The 17,329-nt window shown below is 44.0% G+C and overlaps 1 protein-coding gene across 3 annotated transcripts in view; it reads left to right on the forward strand.

Moving 5' to 3' along the window:
• Positions 1 to 3,074: 3,074 nt before the first annotated feature.
• The window catches only part of npr1b (natriuretic peptide receptor 1b), a 57,997-nt gene continuing 43,742 nt past the window's right edge, over positions 3,075 to 17,329 (forward strand). For 2 of the 3 annotated variants that reach the window (XM_061257346.1, XM_061257364.1), the window contains exons 1-2: positions 3,075 to 3,899; positions 4,841 to 5,643. In XM_061257346.1, coding sequence (XP_061113330.1) covers positions 4,887 to 5,643 — 757 coding nt within the window. In that variant the 5' untranslated portion in view covers positions 3,075 to 3,899; positions 4,841 to 4,886. The remainder of the gene's footprint in view (positions 3,900 to 4,840; positions 5,644 to 17,329) is intronic. The other variant, XM_061257355.1, reaches the window with a different exon arrangement.

The following is a 17,329-nucleotide window of genomic DNA, read 5'->3' on the forward strand; positions in this document are numbered from 1 at the left end:
GCTGTCTTATATTCAGAGTGGCCAGAGTAGTTTTTTCTAGAAGTGCTTTAGTATGTTGAGCCCCCTAAGGTTCTGCTGAAGTTAATTATGTCGATGCCCACACGGGCGGACTCACATCAACACTTGTGGATCACTGTGATGTGGAAAATACCAGCGATGGCTGAAGAGCTTATAAAGTGGCAAAGCACTACACACCTCTGACAGAACAATAATAAGCACAGTGATAAACTGGCCTCCCTGTTTCCCTCAGTGATGAAGGGAGGATTAATGATATCGGTGTGATCACAGCACTGAGAGACAGTATGCCAGGGTGAGAGAGTCCAGCTTATCTGTAATACCTAGTGCAGAAAGGGAGAGGGGGGGGTAGAGAGATAGAGATGGAGAGGTAGAGGGAGAGAGGGAGAGGGAGAGAGGGAGATGGAAAGGGAGAGATGGGGAGGAAGAGGGAGGTGAATAGAGGGAGAGAGTGTGATTATCTGGAGAAGGAGCTAATGGCTTACGCCTACATCAACACACTGGTGTGAAAAGCGGCCTCCTCTGCACTGCAGGAAACACATACGTTATGCTAGAAACGTGAAAAAAAGAGACGGGGAAGAAAATCTTTTATTCCTGTGTAAAATGCATTTCACTGGAGGAGCATGTACAAACCTCTGTCCACAGCACCCCTCTCTGGCCCCCCACAGCACCCCCCTCTGCCCCCCCACCACCCCTCTGCCCCCCCCCCCCACAGCACCCCTCTCTGCCCCCCCACACCACCCCTCTGCCCCCCCCACAGCTCCCGTCTCTACCCCCCCACAGCACCCCTCTCTACTCCCCCACACCACCCCTCTGCCCCCCCACAGCACCCTTCTCTGCCCCCCCACACCACCCCTCTCTGCCCCCCACACCACCCTTTTCTGCCCCCCCACAGCACCCCTCTCTGCGCCCCCCCACACCACCCCTCTCTACCCCCCCAAAGCACCCCTCTGCCCCCCCCACAGCTCCCGTCTCTACCCCCCCACAGCACCCCTCTCTACCCCCCCACACCACCCCTCTGCCCCCCCACAGCACCACTCTCTGCCCCCCCACAGCACCCCTCTGCCCCCCCCACACCACCCCTCTCTACCCCCCCACAGCACCCCTCTCTGCCCCTCCCACACCACCCCTCTGCCCCTGTCCCAGCCCTGGCACTGCACCTTGAGTCTCAGACTGAAAATAACCTTTAGAGGCTACTGGTTGCCTTTCAGCTGGAGAATATCGTCTTCTATAAAAACATTCAAGTAAATAGAATGAACAGCATTTGAAGGTGAGCTAACAAATCACCTGTAGGGGATGAGAAAAAAAAAGTTGTTTTACTGAATTATTTCTCATTTAATTGAAAAAATAAGGAGAGAGAGAGTGAGAGAGAGAGAGAGACGGGACAGGGAGTGCGAAAGGAAGAGAGACAGGGATAGGGAGGGAGAGAGACTATTGTTTTGCATCCTGTTTTGGAAGCACTTTCTGCACTTTTTGAAGTGAGGTGACCGGAGGGCTGAATTTCACAAGGTAGGGTGAGGTGGGGGGGAGTATAGAGTTAGCTGAGTGGCTGGTGAGGACATGGACACAGTGACAGTGTTATTTAATTCTGCAGAGAGATTTTAAAAACCTAGCGCACTGTTAGTGTGTTGACCACTGTAACCGATAGTTGACAGTGACCAGTGTGTCATATTCTCTAATTTGCCCTCTCGGTATATTTTATTATTCATTGAGGGATTTTTCTGAGCTCAATGATCTGTTAGCTGTTTGTCAGGAAGAAGGTATGCGGTGGGAGAGATGGGAGGAGAAGTAAGATAAGACCAAATGAAAGTGGGATCATAAAAGGACAGAGAGAGGAAAGGTTGTCTGGGAAAGAGGAAGCATACAGAGGAACACAGTGTGTTCTGTTTGACACACCCAGTACAGTACACCCCAGTGCATCTCAGGACCCAGACACACTGAGTAAAATGCACCGTAATGCACCTTGAAGGCCCCATGGACTGTAAACACACGGTCCGCGTATGCGCCTGCAAGCCCCATTCACGCACAGTGATAAAGGGCAGGCTTCCCAGCAGGCTTCGCTCAGAGGGGAGCTCATTCACAAAGCACAGCGGTGAGCTCATCTGCACACAACATGCACAAACCTGCTGATCTGTGTATACTGTACAAACACCATGCACAGATCTGCTGATCAGTGTATACTGTACAAACAGCATGCACAGATCTGCTGATCAGTGTATACTGTACAAACAGCATGCACAGATCTGCTGATCGGTGTATACGGTACAAACAACATGCACAGACCTGCTGATCAGTGTATACTGTACAAACAACATGCACAGACCTGCTGATCAGTGTATACTGTACAAACAGCATGCACAGACCTGCTGATCTGTGTATACTGTACAAACAACATGCACAGCCTAAAGAACACACACCTACTGGTACAAACATAGACAACCATTAACAACTTACAGTTCACCTTCACATAAGTGTGGTCGATGACTTAAGCATAGGGAGACAAAGGTGAATAGAAAGACACACACTCTCACATACACAAATGCACACACACACACATCACTCATCAAAATCAGTTGCCCTCCTTGCCTGTTATGTGCTCTCATAACATGCTAAGTATTCTACTAGACAAACAAAAATAAAACAACTCTCACTCTTTCTTTGTCACATGTTCTCTCCTCTCTCTGTCTCCCTTTCTCCCTCCCACTTTCTCTCCCTCCCTCTCTCACTCTCTCTCACTCTTATTCTCTCCTTTTCTCTCCCTCTCTCTCTCACTTGCCCTCTGCTCCAAATATCTTCCTCTTTTCTCCCTCTTTTCTCTTTCCCTCTCTCTATCTCTGCTCCTTCTCCCTCTCTCTCTCTTCCTCTCCCTCTCTCTCTCTCGCTCTCTCTCTCTGAGGTGGGATGGGCAGTAGAAGCGGAAGCCTGCCCCTGTGCCTGAGCGAGGCTCTGCCAATAAGGTAACTGCACACACACACACACACACACACACACACACACACACACACGCACACACACTCACACGCTCGTGCCGCCTCACCTCCAGGCAGACGGCTGCTCACTCTGCCCTGCACGCCCACAGGCTCCGTCTCTCTGACACGTCGTGCCTGAGCCAGCCCAGCCATCAGCGGACACGGAGGGATGCACGGGGAGGTGCCGTGAGGGGAAGCGGGACGCCTCGTGTGCCTGCAACTTTGGCCGGCCGGTCGCATTCCTGCTCTGCCCCTTGCCTTCTCCAGGGCAGCTTCCTCCACCTGACACAGCAGGATTACGGCGCGTTTCCTCTGGTTCGGACGTCCCCGGCTCTCCATCTGCCACCACAGCGGACAGCTTTTACCAACTTTTTCTTCCTCATTTTTTTGATAAGTATAGACATTCTTTGGTAGATCTGTTGTCTAATGAAGTGTGTTTCGGAACTTTTTTTCACCAGGCAGTGTCAAACGGTTTCATGACTTGTGTCAGCCTGTGCCTTCTGTAAAAAGGCCGGTAACAGAAGAGTTTGAAAAAGCTGAATCTGCTTTTCATCATGAAGTTATGGACATAAGGACCTGAAGGAAATTCCACATGTAGAATAGTGGCCAGGTGAGACCACTAGCCCACCACTGTGTTTCAGTGCTGAACTTCCTTCAACTTGTTTTTTTGGGGTTTTTTTTTTGATTGCCAGCAAATTTAAATGTTCATATTTTTCACACTTCAGTTCTTTGTGGGCGGGAAAAAAAACGATGACTGTTTTCCAGTAGAAATAAAGCCGTGAGTGCAGTCCATTCTTCACTGCTTCTACACAGCGTCTAGCAGCACGGCAACAGCTGAGAGAAATTATTCACAGATCCCTGGACTTCAGCTCAAATCAGAAGGAGGCATGGAGATAACTAACTCCTCCGTTTAAGGTAATCGGATTTTATAAATTGCGGCAGCTGCCGGTGATTTTGTAGGACACCTTCGTAAATCAGTGAAGCCATTAATGTTAAGTGAGGCGTAAATCCTCAGCCTTATTTCTCTTTTCCTGATCTGAGGGAAACGGGTCCCATGCACGCATGGGGCGCATGGTGTGAGCAGTTGTGCTGAGGAACGCGCAGGAGTTGCGCAAACCTTTTGGGGACTTTGGTTGTTTTGTTTTCTGCAGTGGAATAGGTATCAAATTTGAACACCGGAGAGTGAGAGAGTGCCTATCATCTGAGAGCAGAGACGTTTAAATCCCTGTATTGTTGTATGAGTAGTTTGTGTTAATGATGAATCATATTTTTAGAAACTATTAATTCTCTTTCATGGTTAAGTAGCCTCTTATCAAGTCAGCCTTTGTAATGTTGATTCTTTCCAAACAGTACAACATTAAGTGTTTTTGGGCAGACTTAATGTCCAGGCAAATAAGTAAATAGTAGGCAGGTAACCATGTGCTGTGTTTTCTTGATATCTTTAACAATAGTTATAGCCAAGTCAGGTAAAAAGACTGAGAGGAAAAGAGGGGTTGAAGGAAAGAAAGAGGAACAGACAGAAATATTTATCAATTGCAGGTACAAATATACTGTGGAGCACTAGGACAAAGTGCAATCTCTGCTATGTTGCTTCATTGCTTCTATTCATTTTCCGTACTTGCAATTTAACTTGTAATACAACCGCAGAACTGAATATTCAGTAGGGTATTGGGCTATGTAAGTACTCTTCATGCAGAACTTAATTATCAGCTGCTGTCCAGTAGATCTTTTTAACTTAAGGCGAGAATGCATTTGCACATGACATACAGTGTGGCTTTTTTAGTGCTTGTGCATGTGTTTGGGAAGGTGTGTGCGTATGCCTGAATGTGTGTGTGTCTGTTTTCCTTTACCTCAAGGTGATAAATAATTAACCCGGGGCGAGGGACTGCGGGACAGGGAGGGATGAGGCTCCAGGGCTGGAGAGGGGGGACGAGGCTCCTGCTGCTGCTGCTGCTGTGCGTTTGGGCTGAGCCGACTCGCACCAAGCCCCCCCGGCACCGCGGGGCCCGGAGACAGAGCCGGGAGCCCAAACAGCCGCAGGAAGTGATGCTGGCGGTCATCCTCCCGCGGTACAACGTCACCTACCCCTGGGCCTGGCCGCGTGTGGCGCCGGCGCTGGAGCGCGCCATCGCCAGGATCAACGAGGACCCCGCGCTGCTGCTGGGATACCGGCTGAACTACACCTACAAGAACAACGAGAACGCGCTGGGCTTGTGCGACGAGACCATCACCCAGCTGGTGGCCGTGGACCTCAAGTTCGACCACAAGCCCTGGGCCTTCATCGGGCCTGGCTGCGACTACACGTCCTCCGTCGTGGGCCACTTCACCCACCACTGGGGCCTGCCCCTGGTGACGGCGGGGGCTCCAGCCGCCGCCTTCTCCAACACCAACGTGTTCTCCACCATCACCAACATGGGCCCCACTCACAGGAAGATGGGGGAGTTCACCGTGCAAATCCACCACCACTTCAAATGGCAGCACCAGGCGATGCTCCTCTTCTCCGACACCAACAAGGACCACCGACCGTACTATTTCGCCATAGAAGGCCTGTATGAGGAGCTAGGCAAGGAAAACATCACCGCGGAGCACCTGACATTCGATGAGCACAAGCCCATCCCATACGCCGGTCTCCTCGAGGACATCGAGCAGAACGGTCGTGGTGAGTCACCTTTGGTCATGCTTTTTGTGTCTCACCAGAAAATCTGCTTGTTTTATTGTTTCAGAGGACTCTGCGGTGAATTACGTCGTTTTTCACTTTCATGCTTACATAATTTTTTAGGCTACGTTTAATGCTGTTTCTTTATAGTTGCAATTTAGATAAAAACTTGACTTTGATCAAGCGTACAGGAGTACATTTCCACATGGGTTTTAAACTGGACATAGGGCCAGGGATAGGGAGGTCTCCAGTCCAGAACTTTGAACTTTTCAATGATTATGTGATTGCTTATAGACGAAGTGTGTGATTTCCTATTTCAGCTAAGATTATCACCTCACCAGTGGCCAATGGTCACTGGCAAAAACACTCTATTTCACAGGTACACGGTGCTGTGAGCTCATTTTGAGCATGGGGCCTTCTGTTTGAAAAAATAGAAAGGGAAATATACAAAATCCAATATCTTTAAATTATAGAGACAGAGTCGCTCTTCTAATCATCCTTGGAGAATTTCATAGTTTCTTTCTTATCACTGTGGCATGTAATTCCACATTTCCAGGTTCCAAGATATCTTAACATATGGTGTTAAAATACAATAGATATTGTTTTTTCCAGATAATTGAATGGTCTTTGAAATTCATATTTGGTTGGATGTAGAAGAAAAACCTTGACCCTTAGTCACTCACTCGATAGTTCTCTGACTCTGAGATGCACTCTAATGTGGAAACAATTAGGCTGAATTGAATGCAATTGAATTGTAGGGCACTGGTAATAGAGCAATGGTTTTCTAAAACTGAGTGGCTTATCTCTGCAAGACAGAACTTATAACTAAAGAGCAACAGGAGGCTGTTGTTTTAGGAGGAAATATGTACTGCATATGTTACATAGTGATATAATAGTATACACAGAGATACTGCGCTATTGCATGAGTTAGCAGTTTAATGTGTGGTGACCATCACAAAAACATCATTATAACAGACAGATGAAGCGGATGAGTGAGTGGGAGAGTAGCGTGAAGTATCTGATACAAAGATTATCTTTCTTTTTTGTGTGTGTGTGTGTGTGTGTGAGAGAGAGGCACCCACTTGGCTGCCAGTTATTAAACGCCTCCTAACTATACAGTTTGTCCAGTCAAAGTAATCTGGGTCTTTGAACCAGACCTACCAATGTTAGAGATCACATACATGGGGAAGGAGGGACTGCCAAGGTGACACCAGTTTGCCTCATAATAAATAATCCCCTCATTGGTTTCTTATGCCAAACTTTTTCAGTTCCCACATGGACATTAAAATGTCTGTAGTAACAACATTTATTAACAGAGGTCAAATGCCTTGTTTCCTTATAAGGGAGCTGCAGATCTGCAGGTATTTCCTGTAAAACATAATTCCTCAGGAGTTCTCCTCTGGCCACGTGACTCAGTTAGTTTTATTGTCCACCATTTTTCACTTCTCACCAGTGCTCACTGTCGTGTGACCAGTGAGTTAGTCTAGATGGGAAAGACGTAAGGCGGAAAAGTGCGTCTACATTGGGGCCCTCTCTTTCTCTTCCCAGTCACCCAGAAGGTACAGCGCAGTTCTACAATGCTTATAGGCCGACGTGTTTCTCGCTTATTTTGGTCTTCGTCTGTCTGAGAGGAGCCACTCCCATAATATGTGGCGTGGAACTGGGAAAACAGAATGAAATGATTCAGAACCGCAGTGTTTTGTTGGCCAGTAGTCCAGAAAAGTCCCACAGAAGTCTGCATCCTTGGCACAGACATGGGAATATAACTCACACAGCAAGGGAAAGGAAGCAAAGGATTCCCAACGAGTTGTGGGGTTTCTATATTCAAACATGCTTTTCCGCATGTCCAAATATAGAGTCCATAATTCAAAATGTGGACACAGAAGGGGCTGAGGCTTTGAAACAGGTTGTTGTTCACTAATAAAATATTTGAAGAGTAAGAATTTGAATTGACGATTGGGCAGAAACCTGGCAAATGAAATCTAACAGAGAAAAATGTGGGAAAGAATTTAAGTTGGGTGTACTTTACGGGAGGGAGATAATTTTAATGTTCTTAATATATAATCTGGGAGTAATAGTTGACCAAAGTTTAACATGATCTAGACATTATGCCATAGTAGGAAATAAGTCCTACAGGATGACCAGCTCTAGGCCTTAGTAGTATAAGAAATACAAATATACATAGAAAAAAGCAACTGAATTGCTTGAAGATATGAAACATTATACAAAAGACTTTATTTTCAAAGAGAGGGAGACTAAGAGGGGTTTGACCTAGTGGTGGATAATCTTTAGCCCTGCGGTATTGGTTCTTGGGAGAGCCACTTTGCAGGATTTTCACAGATACTCTGCACCTAATTGATCAGTTAAAGCAGTTGATGAACTCACCGGATCTGATCTCTTGGGTCTGAATTAGGTAAGGTGAATAACATAAAGTAAAAAGAAAAACCAGCCACTGACAGCAGGTGTGCAGTCCACCACAAGAGACAGTATGCATTGTCTGACACGGGAAAACATTCAGACACCATCACGCAATGCTTCATGCTCATTTGGGCCATCATTTAAACTCACTTTTGGCATTATTTGAAAAAAATACTTTTTTATTTTTAATTCAGTTTTTATGTATTGTCCTTTTTAAGCTTTTTATCTAAAAAAATGCTTCATAGGAAAATTGAGCAAATAATATATATTTTTAAGACCAGCAAATCGAACTAATTTTAATTTTGAAAGTAATATGGTGATCTGTTACGGCAGCATTTAATCATGTCTGTGGGGAAATACAGAGGAGAGCAGCAAATCATTCACTATGGAGACACAGGCTTGTCTCAGTACAGTGAGGCTTCCTAACACCAGATTTAAACAGCTGATATGTTATCAGCCTGTAGTAGAAAAGGAAGAATGTTGAGTAACACATTTCTCAGTAATCTTAGAAAGAAATAGTTTTGCAATAATCCTATAGTCAGAGGTCTACTGGATCCAAATTTAGTTTCTTAAGTAGTGGCTTCATTTCTGCTATATTCAAGGATGTATTGGCATAGCCTGAGGATAGTGGGGAATTTATAATATCCAGAATTGGAATGAGTCTACCAGAGTACGGTATATGAGTACGAGTACTAACTCCTTTAGTAGCATTGTGGATATGACATCTAGAAGGCAGGTGGATGACTTAGAGGATGTAATTACTTTGACTAGTGCGCTCAACGTTGTGAAAGTTTGAGGCATCTTTGAGAAAATTCTGCATGTATACAGTTGTCAGTCTGGGGTAATAGCTTTTATGTTATTATGTTACTTCTGCAATATTTTGAGGATCAGATTTGCTGTTTTGTTCCCTCCACCCACCCTGGCAGTAGCAAGTCAATGATGCCACCCCAACATGTCCCATGTTATTATCAGTGTTCAATTCAAATGATAAACTGAAGACCTCTCACAACACATCAGCGTTTATAAAAACAGTCATTCCTAAAGACTATTGTTCCAAAACTGGGTCATCTCACTGCTCAGTGATGCACCTTCTACCTCAGAACTGACCAAGTGCCAACTGTGGCCAGGGGTTTTTGGGACAAGGTGCAATCGGTCAAAGCATCGCACGGGGAAGGGGGGTAGGCGAACACCTGGGCACCTTCACTCCTGCGCATTGTAGTCCTGCAATGCACTGACTGCACAGAGAGTGCACGGCATAGAAAGAAAACACGCAGGACATGCCCTCGGTGGGCAGATCTGCTAGTCTGTGGTCTCCTGCATGGGACGGGCCTAAAATAAGGTTGAGCATTAAATAAATAAATAAAAATAAATAAATATAAATAAATATTTTCCTGTAACAATGCAAACATGTTTCATATATTGGAAATTCCACCTTTTCCATTTACCTGGAACCTCCAGCTTCTAGAGGTTGAAAATACATTTATAAATATTGTCCCCATTTCTTTAAGTACAATCTTATATGCCTGCCTATATGAGACTTGTTTACATTCAGCTTATGTTTCATGATCTTTACAGTAATTCATCATTTATCAATACAGCATCCACTACCCGTGAAAACTAAAAGTCATCATTGCATGCATCAGCAACATTCTGTTTGAAAGCACATCTTCAAAATGTCCTCTTTTCTTCTACATGCCTTACTCTTCACTGATTTTACATTTTCTGTATTCCGTATTAGTATTCAGTAGTACCTTTTTCAGTTTTCATCTTAGTTTTAGCTTACGATAATAAACTTATTTGTTCCTAAAAGTGATTTATGATGATGATGATTGGTAGTAATATAAAGCCAACAAGCAAGCAGCCAAACCCAACACTTAAGCATTTGTGCCTTTTGGATAACTGGTCTGCCTTAAGGAGAGAATGTGTCTTTAGGGACAGCACAGATACTTTTGTGTTGAGCAATGAATGGCTGATGTTTCTTCACACAACCCTAAAGGCGGCCTGCCTTTTTAAAAATGGGATTGCTGAGGTTTCCTTATGCAAATCAACATGAACGGGTACGCACATCGAATTCACAAAGAATTGGAATTTGTTCTCTGATTGCCCTGGGATAAGCACGAAATTGAAGGTCTGCGCATTTTCTTTCTGTAAGAACTTTTATTACAAACAAAAGAAAGAAGAATTTAAGAAACGCTGAATGAGACCCATTTAGATTATTCTTCAGGCCGTCTGTATTTCCACACTTTTAACCTTAAGCTCCCTGCTCCCCCCCTCCCCACTAAGTGCCTAGTTTATGCTCCTCATCTAGTGGAAGCCCACACAGGCCCAATGCATCTATGGCCCTGTGCGTAACCCTTCCCACTTCTTCCAAAGGAACCCCTGTGCACCATAAATCTAATGCACTCTTTTCCAAACCAGCCACAGTCCACAGCCATATGTTAAATTCTCACAGAAAACCTTGCTTGCTTAGCTAGCTCTATACAAGGAATTGTTGGAGGGTCTACAGTCAATCTGAGGTCCTAGTTTCATACACGTAAGCCCTGTAGGCCCCACTTGACATTAAATACCAGAGTAAGTACTGTCACTACAGAGCTAAATATTGTGTAGGCCTATAAAGTCCTATATAAATGTAATGATCTGTTTATCTATTGTTGCATCACATTTAAAGGGGTTTATTCTAATAATAAACTTAAACTAAACTACATCTTACAACAGTAGGAACTATATCACACATTCTTTGCTGAACTTTGTTGGTAATTCAACAACTTTGGAAAACCTATAGAATATGATTATATAAGGTAAGGCCAAACATTTTCCACTTCAACTTATAAAGCAATGTATGGATGAGATGAACTGTACATGGGGCGACATGGCTCAGGCAGTAAGAGCAGTCGTCTGGCAGTTGGAGGGTTGCCGGTTAGATCCCCCACCTGGGCTGTGTCGAAGTGTCCCTGAGCAAGACACCTAACCCCCAAAATGCTCCTGACGAGCTGGTCGGTGCCTTGGTGTGCCAATCGCCGTTGGTGTGTGTGTGTGTGTATGTGTGTGTGTGTGTGTGAGTGTGTGTGTGTGTATGTGTGTGTGTGTGTGTGTGTGTGTGTGTGTGTGTGTGTGAGTGTGTGTATGAATGGGTGAATGAGAAGCATCAATTGTACAGCGCTTTGGATAAAGGCGCTATTTAAATGCTTACCATTTACATGTGAAAGTGAACGCCCTCTTAAAAATGCACAGCTATTATTTATTGTCTTCTCACTACTGTGAGGTATTGACACGATACCATGTCACTATACTATACCTGGACATAGCTGAAATCTTTGATGGATCGGAGTCATGTTTTATTTCTTCTCAATGTCCAAAGTGGCTGAATTTCGCCCCTTGGCCACCAATTGAATAGCTGTTCTACAAATGCTCATAAAAAACTCCAACTCCAACTGTATGTGGATTTCTAGGTAAAGACAGATCGGAGTGCAGTCAGAGCCGAGCCACGGGCCGAACAGACAGGCTGGCATTGAAATGTTTGGCTTTAAAGAACGAATAGACTGGCGTGTGAACAGCGAGCGCCAGGAGGAGAAGGTACAGACGAGGAAATGAGTGAAAGGAAAAGTAGCGGGTGGCTGTTGTGCGTGGTGGAACCTGCTGGGGCAGGTAGGAGCCTAGTTCTGCGTGGAGTTTCAAAGCCTTTTTGTCTGTCACCGAGCTGTGAGCTATGACCTTTTCCCTGCGACTCATCAGTGGAGAGGAAGCATTTCACAATATGCCCCCTCCCCCCATCCTCCGTCCCAAGGGCCCAATAAATAAATATACACATTATCAACAGCAGGAAAGGGCATGCAGGGGGGCTCCTAACTCAGCCACTTCCAGCTCGAGTGTCACTGTCGACGCCTACCAAATGGCTTCTTACTGTGACTGCGTGTTTCTGCATGGAGAGCAGGGGCATGTCTGTAATCTGCACAGGTCACAGTTCTGTAACTCTAACTGCTCTTTAAGTCATAGTCATAGATGTTGCCTTTTATGTAGAGTTTTAAAGGCTTTCCTGTAAGTATACATGGTGGTGTCCTCATTGCGTGCTCACCTGTCATTACCTGTTTTATGAGCCCAAGTTAGTGACACATGCCTTTATGGTGATTTTATGTTGACTTGTACAGTTGTGAAACCTACAAAGAATGGCACCAATTCACGTGTCCCCACATAGGGCAAAAACATCTTCTACTGTATGTGTAGACTTATTCTGTAGGCTAAAAGCACTATTTCATTATTGGTCATTATTTTTTAAATCTCATTTATACTGTATATAATCTTTATCAGAATTCCAAACAAAATAATCAATATACAGCATATGGTGAATGGGTGCCATTATTACTTGAGATACTACATGTTCAAAAAGGCACACATGCTTGTCTGACTATGATGTCTGAATTTGGACCAGAGGCTGTAGGTGGTCGTGTATACATCAGCATAACACTGTAGACTGTGCCATTGCAGAAAACCTATTCTATTACAATTTGAAACAACGCAAGATTGAAAAGTTGAAAATTAGGCTAGAATTAAGGCTTACTTTGGGTTATATTTATTTTGTATTTACCTGGATTTATGAGTCTTTCATTTTGAGATTATTATTCATTTCTAATTTGTGCTTTTGTGTGTTTCTAATGGATGAGTTTGATTAATGGACCTCAGGCACTGTATCACAAATGAAAAAGTACTTAAAATGTTAATGTGAATTCATAGAAATGTGAACATTTCAATATTTGGTGCATACTAAAATGAATTTTAATCATGACACAGGAATTTCAATGCTGATTTATATGCAGGCAGCTAGCTAGCACTGGACAAGCTAGAGTCTCTTAGCTCATGTAGTGTTGTCAGTATGATGCATAACATTCACGTTGAAGGCCAGTCCAAAACCATCAACTCTCATTCCAACTCTCAGTCCATGGTTGATATTCAGGTATGTTTTGGATCACTGTCCAGTTGAAGTAGCCAAACTCTTTTCCGATGCAATTTCTTCACTGACTCTGGCACAATAGCTTCCAGGATTTGTTGATACTTATTTTAATTCATTCTTCCTTCCACCCACACAATATTCCCAGTGCCACTGCCTGCCACACAATGGCAATGCAAAATAGGTGCACCTTCATTTGGCGCATTTTGCCATTTTTATTTATTTTGTTTCATTTTTGTGATTGTGGCCAAAAGGTTCCGTTTTAGTTTCACCAGTCCACAACCACAGGGTTTTGCTTTTCATACCTGACCAGTCAAAGACACAGTCGAGGCCACACAGTATACTACAGGAGAGCTAGCGGCAATTGGCTAACTGTGCAACTGTCCAATACGGTACGTGCCTATTAGCTAATGGGTCCTTATGTGGAGGTACATTTGAGAACCTTGGGCAGAAGCTGACTGCCTCCCACCATCGTGGACCCCCAGTCATAGAGTCATAGTCAGTTAATGACATAGCCCAGGCTTAAACTAATGTCTGTGTTACAGGGGTCAGGTTGTGGTCATGACAACAACATGTTAACTGATGACTTACAGGCTTAAACTGATTACAGGACATTTCAAGATTAGAGGAAACAAAAATATACTCTGCCATTCCTGCTCAACAACAGTTCGCTCAGCAGTGGAAGAAGTGGAACATAAATATGCAAGATTTAGTGAGATTTCTCTATTGAGCACCAGTCAGTCTACTAGACTGTAACATAAACTTAGGAGCAGATGGCAACCTAATGTATTCATCCATACCAAGACTCCTCTAAAAATGTGGGGAGAGAGAGGAATAACCTCCAGAGGGGATGGGTTAACATCCAGCTGTGTGGAAACTCATCACAGATGATGCAGTACCAGAGGAACTGATGGGTACAACGGTTCCCACCCCACCCATTGCCTTTGGACTTCCCGAAAACCGAAGTAAACGCCAAGCTGCGTCAACCATATGCTGCCACAGCACTCTCCGTCACCATGACTGCTGAACAAGAGGGCGGCCATGCTGAACTAAAGTACCCACAAGGCCGTGCCGAATCCTCTGTTCTCCCATCCTTCCTGGTGCCCCACTCCATATGGTGCTGGTTTAAAAATTAATCCCAAATCCAGACAGCTAGTATGGCAGAGAGGAATGGTAGAGAAGAAATGAACAAATTGTGCTCTAATGCATGGGGGAGGGTCTCGCGTGAATGCCCACGGCCGGCACACTAACTTGTTCCCTGACGTTCCGGCCTGCTTCCTGTCAGTAAGGGGTGTTTACTGCTGACTTTCGACTCTCTGAGGGATCCTGTAGTGTGTAGGCCATGCCTGTGAATAGAAAAGCAAGCTGTGGCTGCAGTCTTCAGTGACAGGGGAGGTCTCATCTGTTCAGAGTGTAACAAAATGCAGACGGCTGACATTATGAGAATGTTTGGTTCTGGTGACCAATTACTAAAGAAAATATATGTGGGGGACATTTGTAAGGATTTCCCAAATTCTTCAGAGTCAGAAAATTGACCTCTGATTTTCTGAAGCATATTGGCCCTGATGCAGGGCCGGATCTAGGGGGGAGCAGGGGGGCGGATTTTTTGTGCCCCTCCAAGTCATGCAGTGCCCCTTCTTCCAGAAATATTAAAGGCTGACTGTAGTCACTTTTATTACCCGACTTGCAACGGTGAACACAATATCTAAGCCTATATTGGCAAGCTGTCTACAGGCCGTTATATACCGTCAAGATGGCAAACCTTTCAGCAACATGTGTAGAGAATGTATCCACTTGCAAACAGTACACCTGAATTTCTTTGTGGAAGGCTTTCTTTGAAATCAGTATTGTCCTCTTTCTGACTTTCTGTTTCTCAAAGATTGCTGGGAAAATGCCCATGTATGTTTTTGTCCAATGTAAGTGTCTATTTTTAATAATGTGATGATGCAGATTATGTCATTTATAGTTAAGGTGGTAAGATTTGCACGTCAGCTAGTTAGGAAGGAAGATGGCTACAGCAGAGAACTGAACCAAGTTGTTAAAGTTGTAAAAACTTCTGCGTGACCACTTACTAACGTTACAACAGGCTACAGCTGTAGTTTTAGAGATAGGTACATCAATAACATCTGTGTTATTCTGGACCCGGAATCGTTCAGCACACCATTGATGAAAAATTGATATAATGGATTGGTACTTGTGAGGATGAGGGGAGGAACTTGCTTCACTGCTATAACTGGACGCTAGCTGTTACACTTGCATATTGAGACCATCAAATGAGTGAATGAACAAAGAGGGTGTTTCGGTGCCTTTGTGCTAGCCTGTAATGTTATAGCCTGCAGCTTATAAAACATTTTTTTAGCTAGACCCACTGTGTGCGGGGTACGATTTTGATTTTGATTAAAGATAATGCACAATGCATTGTTTCTAGAAGTGAAAGAACCAGATCATCTTTCTGATCTTTAAAATTGCTTAGGCCTGATACTGATCCCCACAAAGCTAACATTGTACGTTGTATGATCCGCAGATTATGGCAAGCAATCTTGGGGATTAAATGTTTTTCCTCATATTGGTGTGGTGAATTTACTTGGTAAATTAGATTGGGGTGGATTTACCATGCGCCCCCTGTAGCTTTCGAGTGAGGACTGTGACCATAAAGGCGGTAACTGCTGGATTTTATTGTATGATGATTATTAGCTAGCTATTAGCCTATGATTAAACTTTATGCAGTTTACAGCTTTGTGAAATCACTGAGGATTTCATGCTTATTGTATTCAGTGTTTCTTTTTTCAGCAGTATTTGAATTGCTTTAGAAATAGACAGAAAGTTTTGAATTCCATAACCTGGCATCTCATTATTTTAATTATGTTATATTGTACTTTCAGAATGAATCCAGCCAAGATAAAGTGAATAATGAAGATAGGGTCTCACAGTTCAATGGCATATTGAAATGTTGACATTTATAAAAATGTAAGTTATAATTAATGTAAAGTTCAGCTGCTATATTAAAATGCATTTGCACATGTTCGAAATCCCAATTTGATCCTGCAATATCCGAGGACGACCTGCTGCTTCATAATTACATCTGTGTGAGATTCAGGGTCTTTCATCAGAAGGAATCATGATTGAAAATGTACATTCTTACATTTTCTTAATTGAGAATGCGCTCTTCCCAACTGTTTTCAATTTTTTAATCAATTGTAATGTAATCAAGACAATCATTTGATTACAGCAAACAGTGACTTCCGCTTGAATTGTTTGCCGAAAATGCTCAATGCCCAGTGCTTATCAGAGTGTGACGTATAGAACACCAGACATGACAATAAATACTATCTACTTTCTGCAGTGCTCCAATTTAGCAGGTCAGTGCCTGGCCTCACTGTTAAATAGTCGGGCCAGTGAACAGCCAGTCAGATGGCTTTGAGGTTGTCATGGAGCTAATTGGTGCTGAAGCCCTGGGTGCCCCAGGCCCATATAAAACCAGAGTTCTGATTTGACCCCTGTTATTGACACCCCAATTTTTCCTTGTCAACCCGTTTTCAGTGGTCTTCATGGAGCGAGTACAGTGGGCTCCAGAATAATTGGATAACTATATACTTTTAATTCAATACATTTACTCTCGTATTCTCCTTTATATTCTAACAGGTCAAGGCCAGTGACCAGTTTTTTTCCCGCCACCACCTGTTTTCAGCTCTACAACCACCACTGGTCTTTGAGAAAAAATTAACTTTTTAACTAGTCAACTAGTTTGGCAGCAGTTGATGCTGCCCACTCTATCACTGTATCACACAGACAGATGGTCTGGTCTAAAGGAGGCCATAAAGGTGCATCATCTTGTGGCTGTTTGACTCCTCTGCACTGAAGACCTGAGGCATATGCGCTACTCTTCCACCTTAACGTGCATGGCCTACTCCCACAGTGAAAATCCCTTATCACACACTGTTGTAAATGTGGAACAGCTTCTCCGTCAACACCCAGTGGGCCCCTTAAAGTCTTGGAGGTGCAGCTGTTTGGAAATCAACCCTTCACAGTAGAGGGATAGATATGAGCATGCAGAGCTTTTAACAGGTTAAGCATATGGCGGCCTGTTTCAAAGGTTCTGTTTCAGATTGTTGTCAGGAATGCAGCCGTCTGCACGCACTTCTCATGCATTGTATGAGTTACAGTCTCCGATCCTGTCTCAGCGTTCAGTGACAGTGTTCAGTAACTCAGACCGTGATATTGTATGAGTTACACTCTCCGATCCTGTCTCAGCGTTCAGTGACAGTGTTCAGTAACTCAGACCGTGATATTGTATGAGTTACAGTCTCCGATCCTGTCTCAGCGTTCAGT

The sequence above is a fragment of the Conger conger genome, chromosome 1 (assembly GCF_963514075.1).
Source record: "Conger conger chromosome 1, fConCon1.1, whole genome shotgun sequence".
NCBI lineage: Eukaryota > Metazoa > Chordata > Actinopteri > Anguilliformes > Congridae > Conger > Conger conger.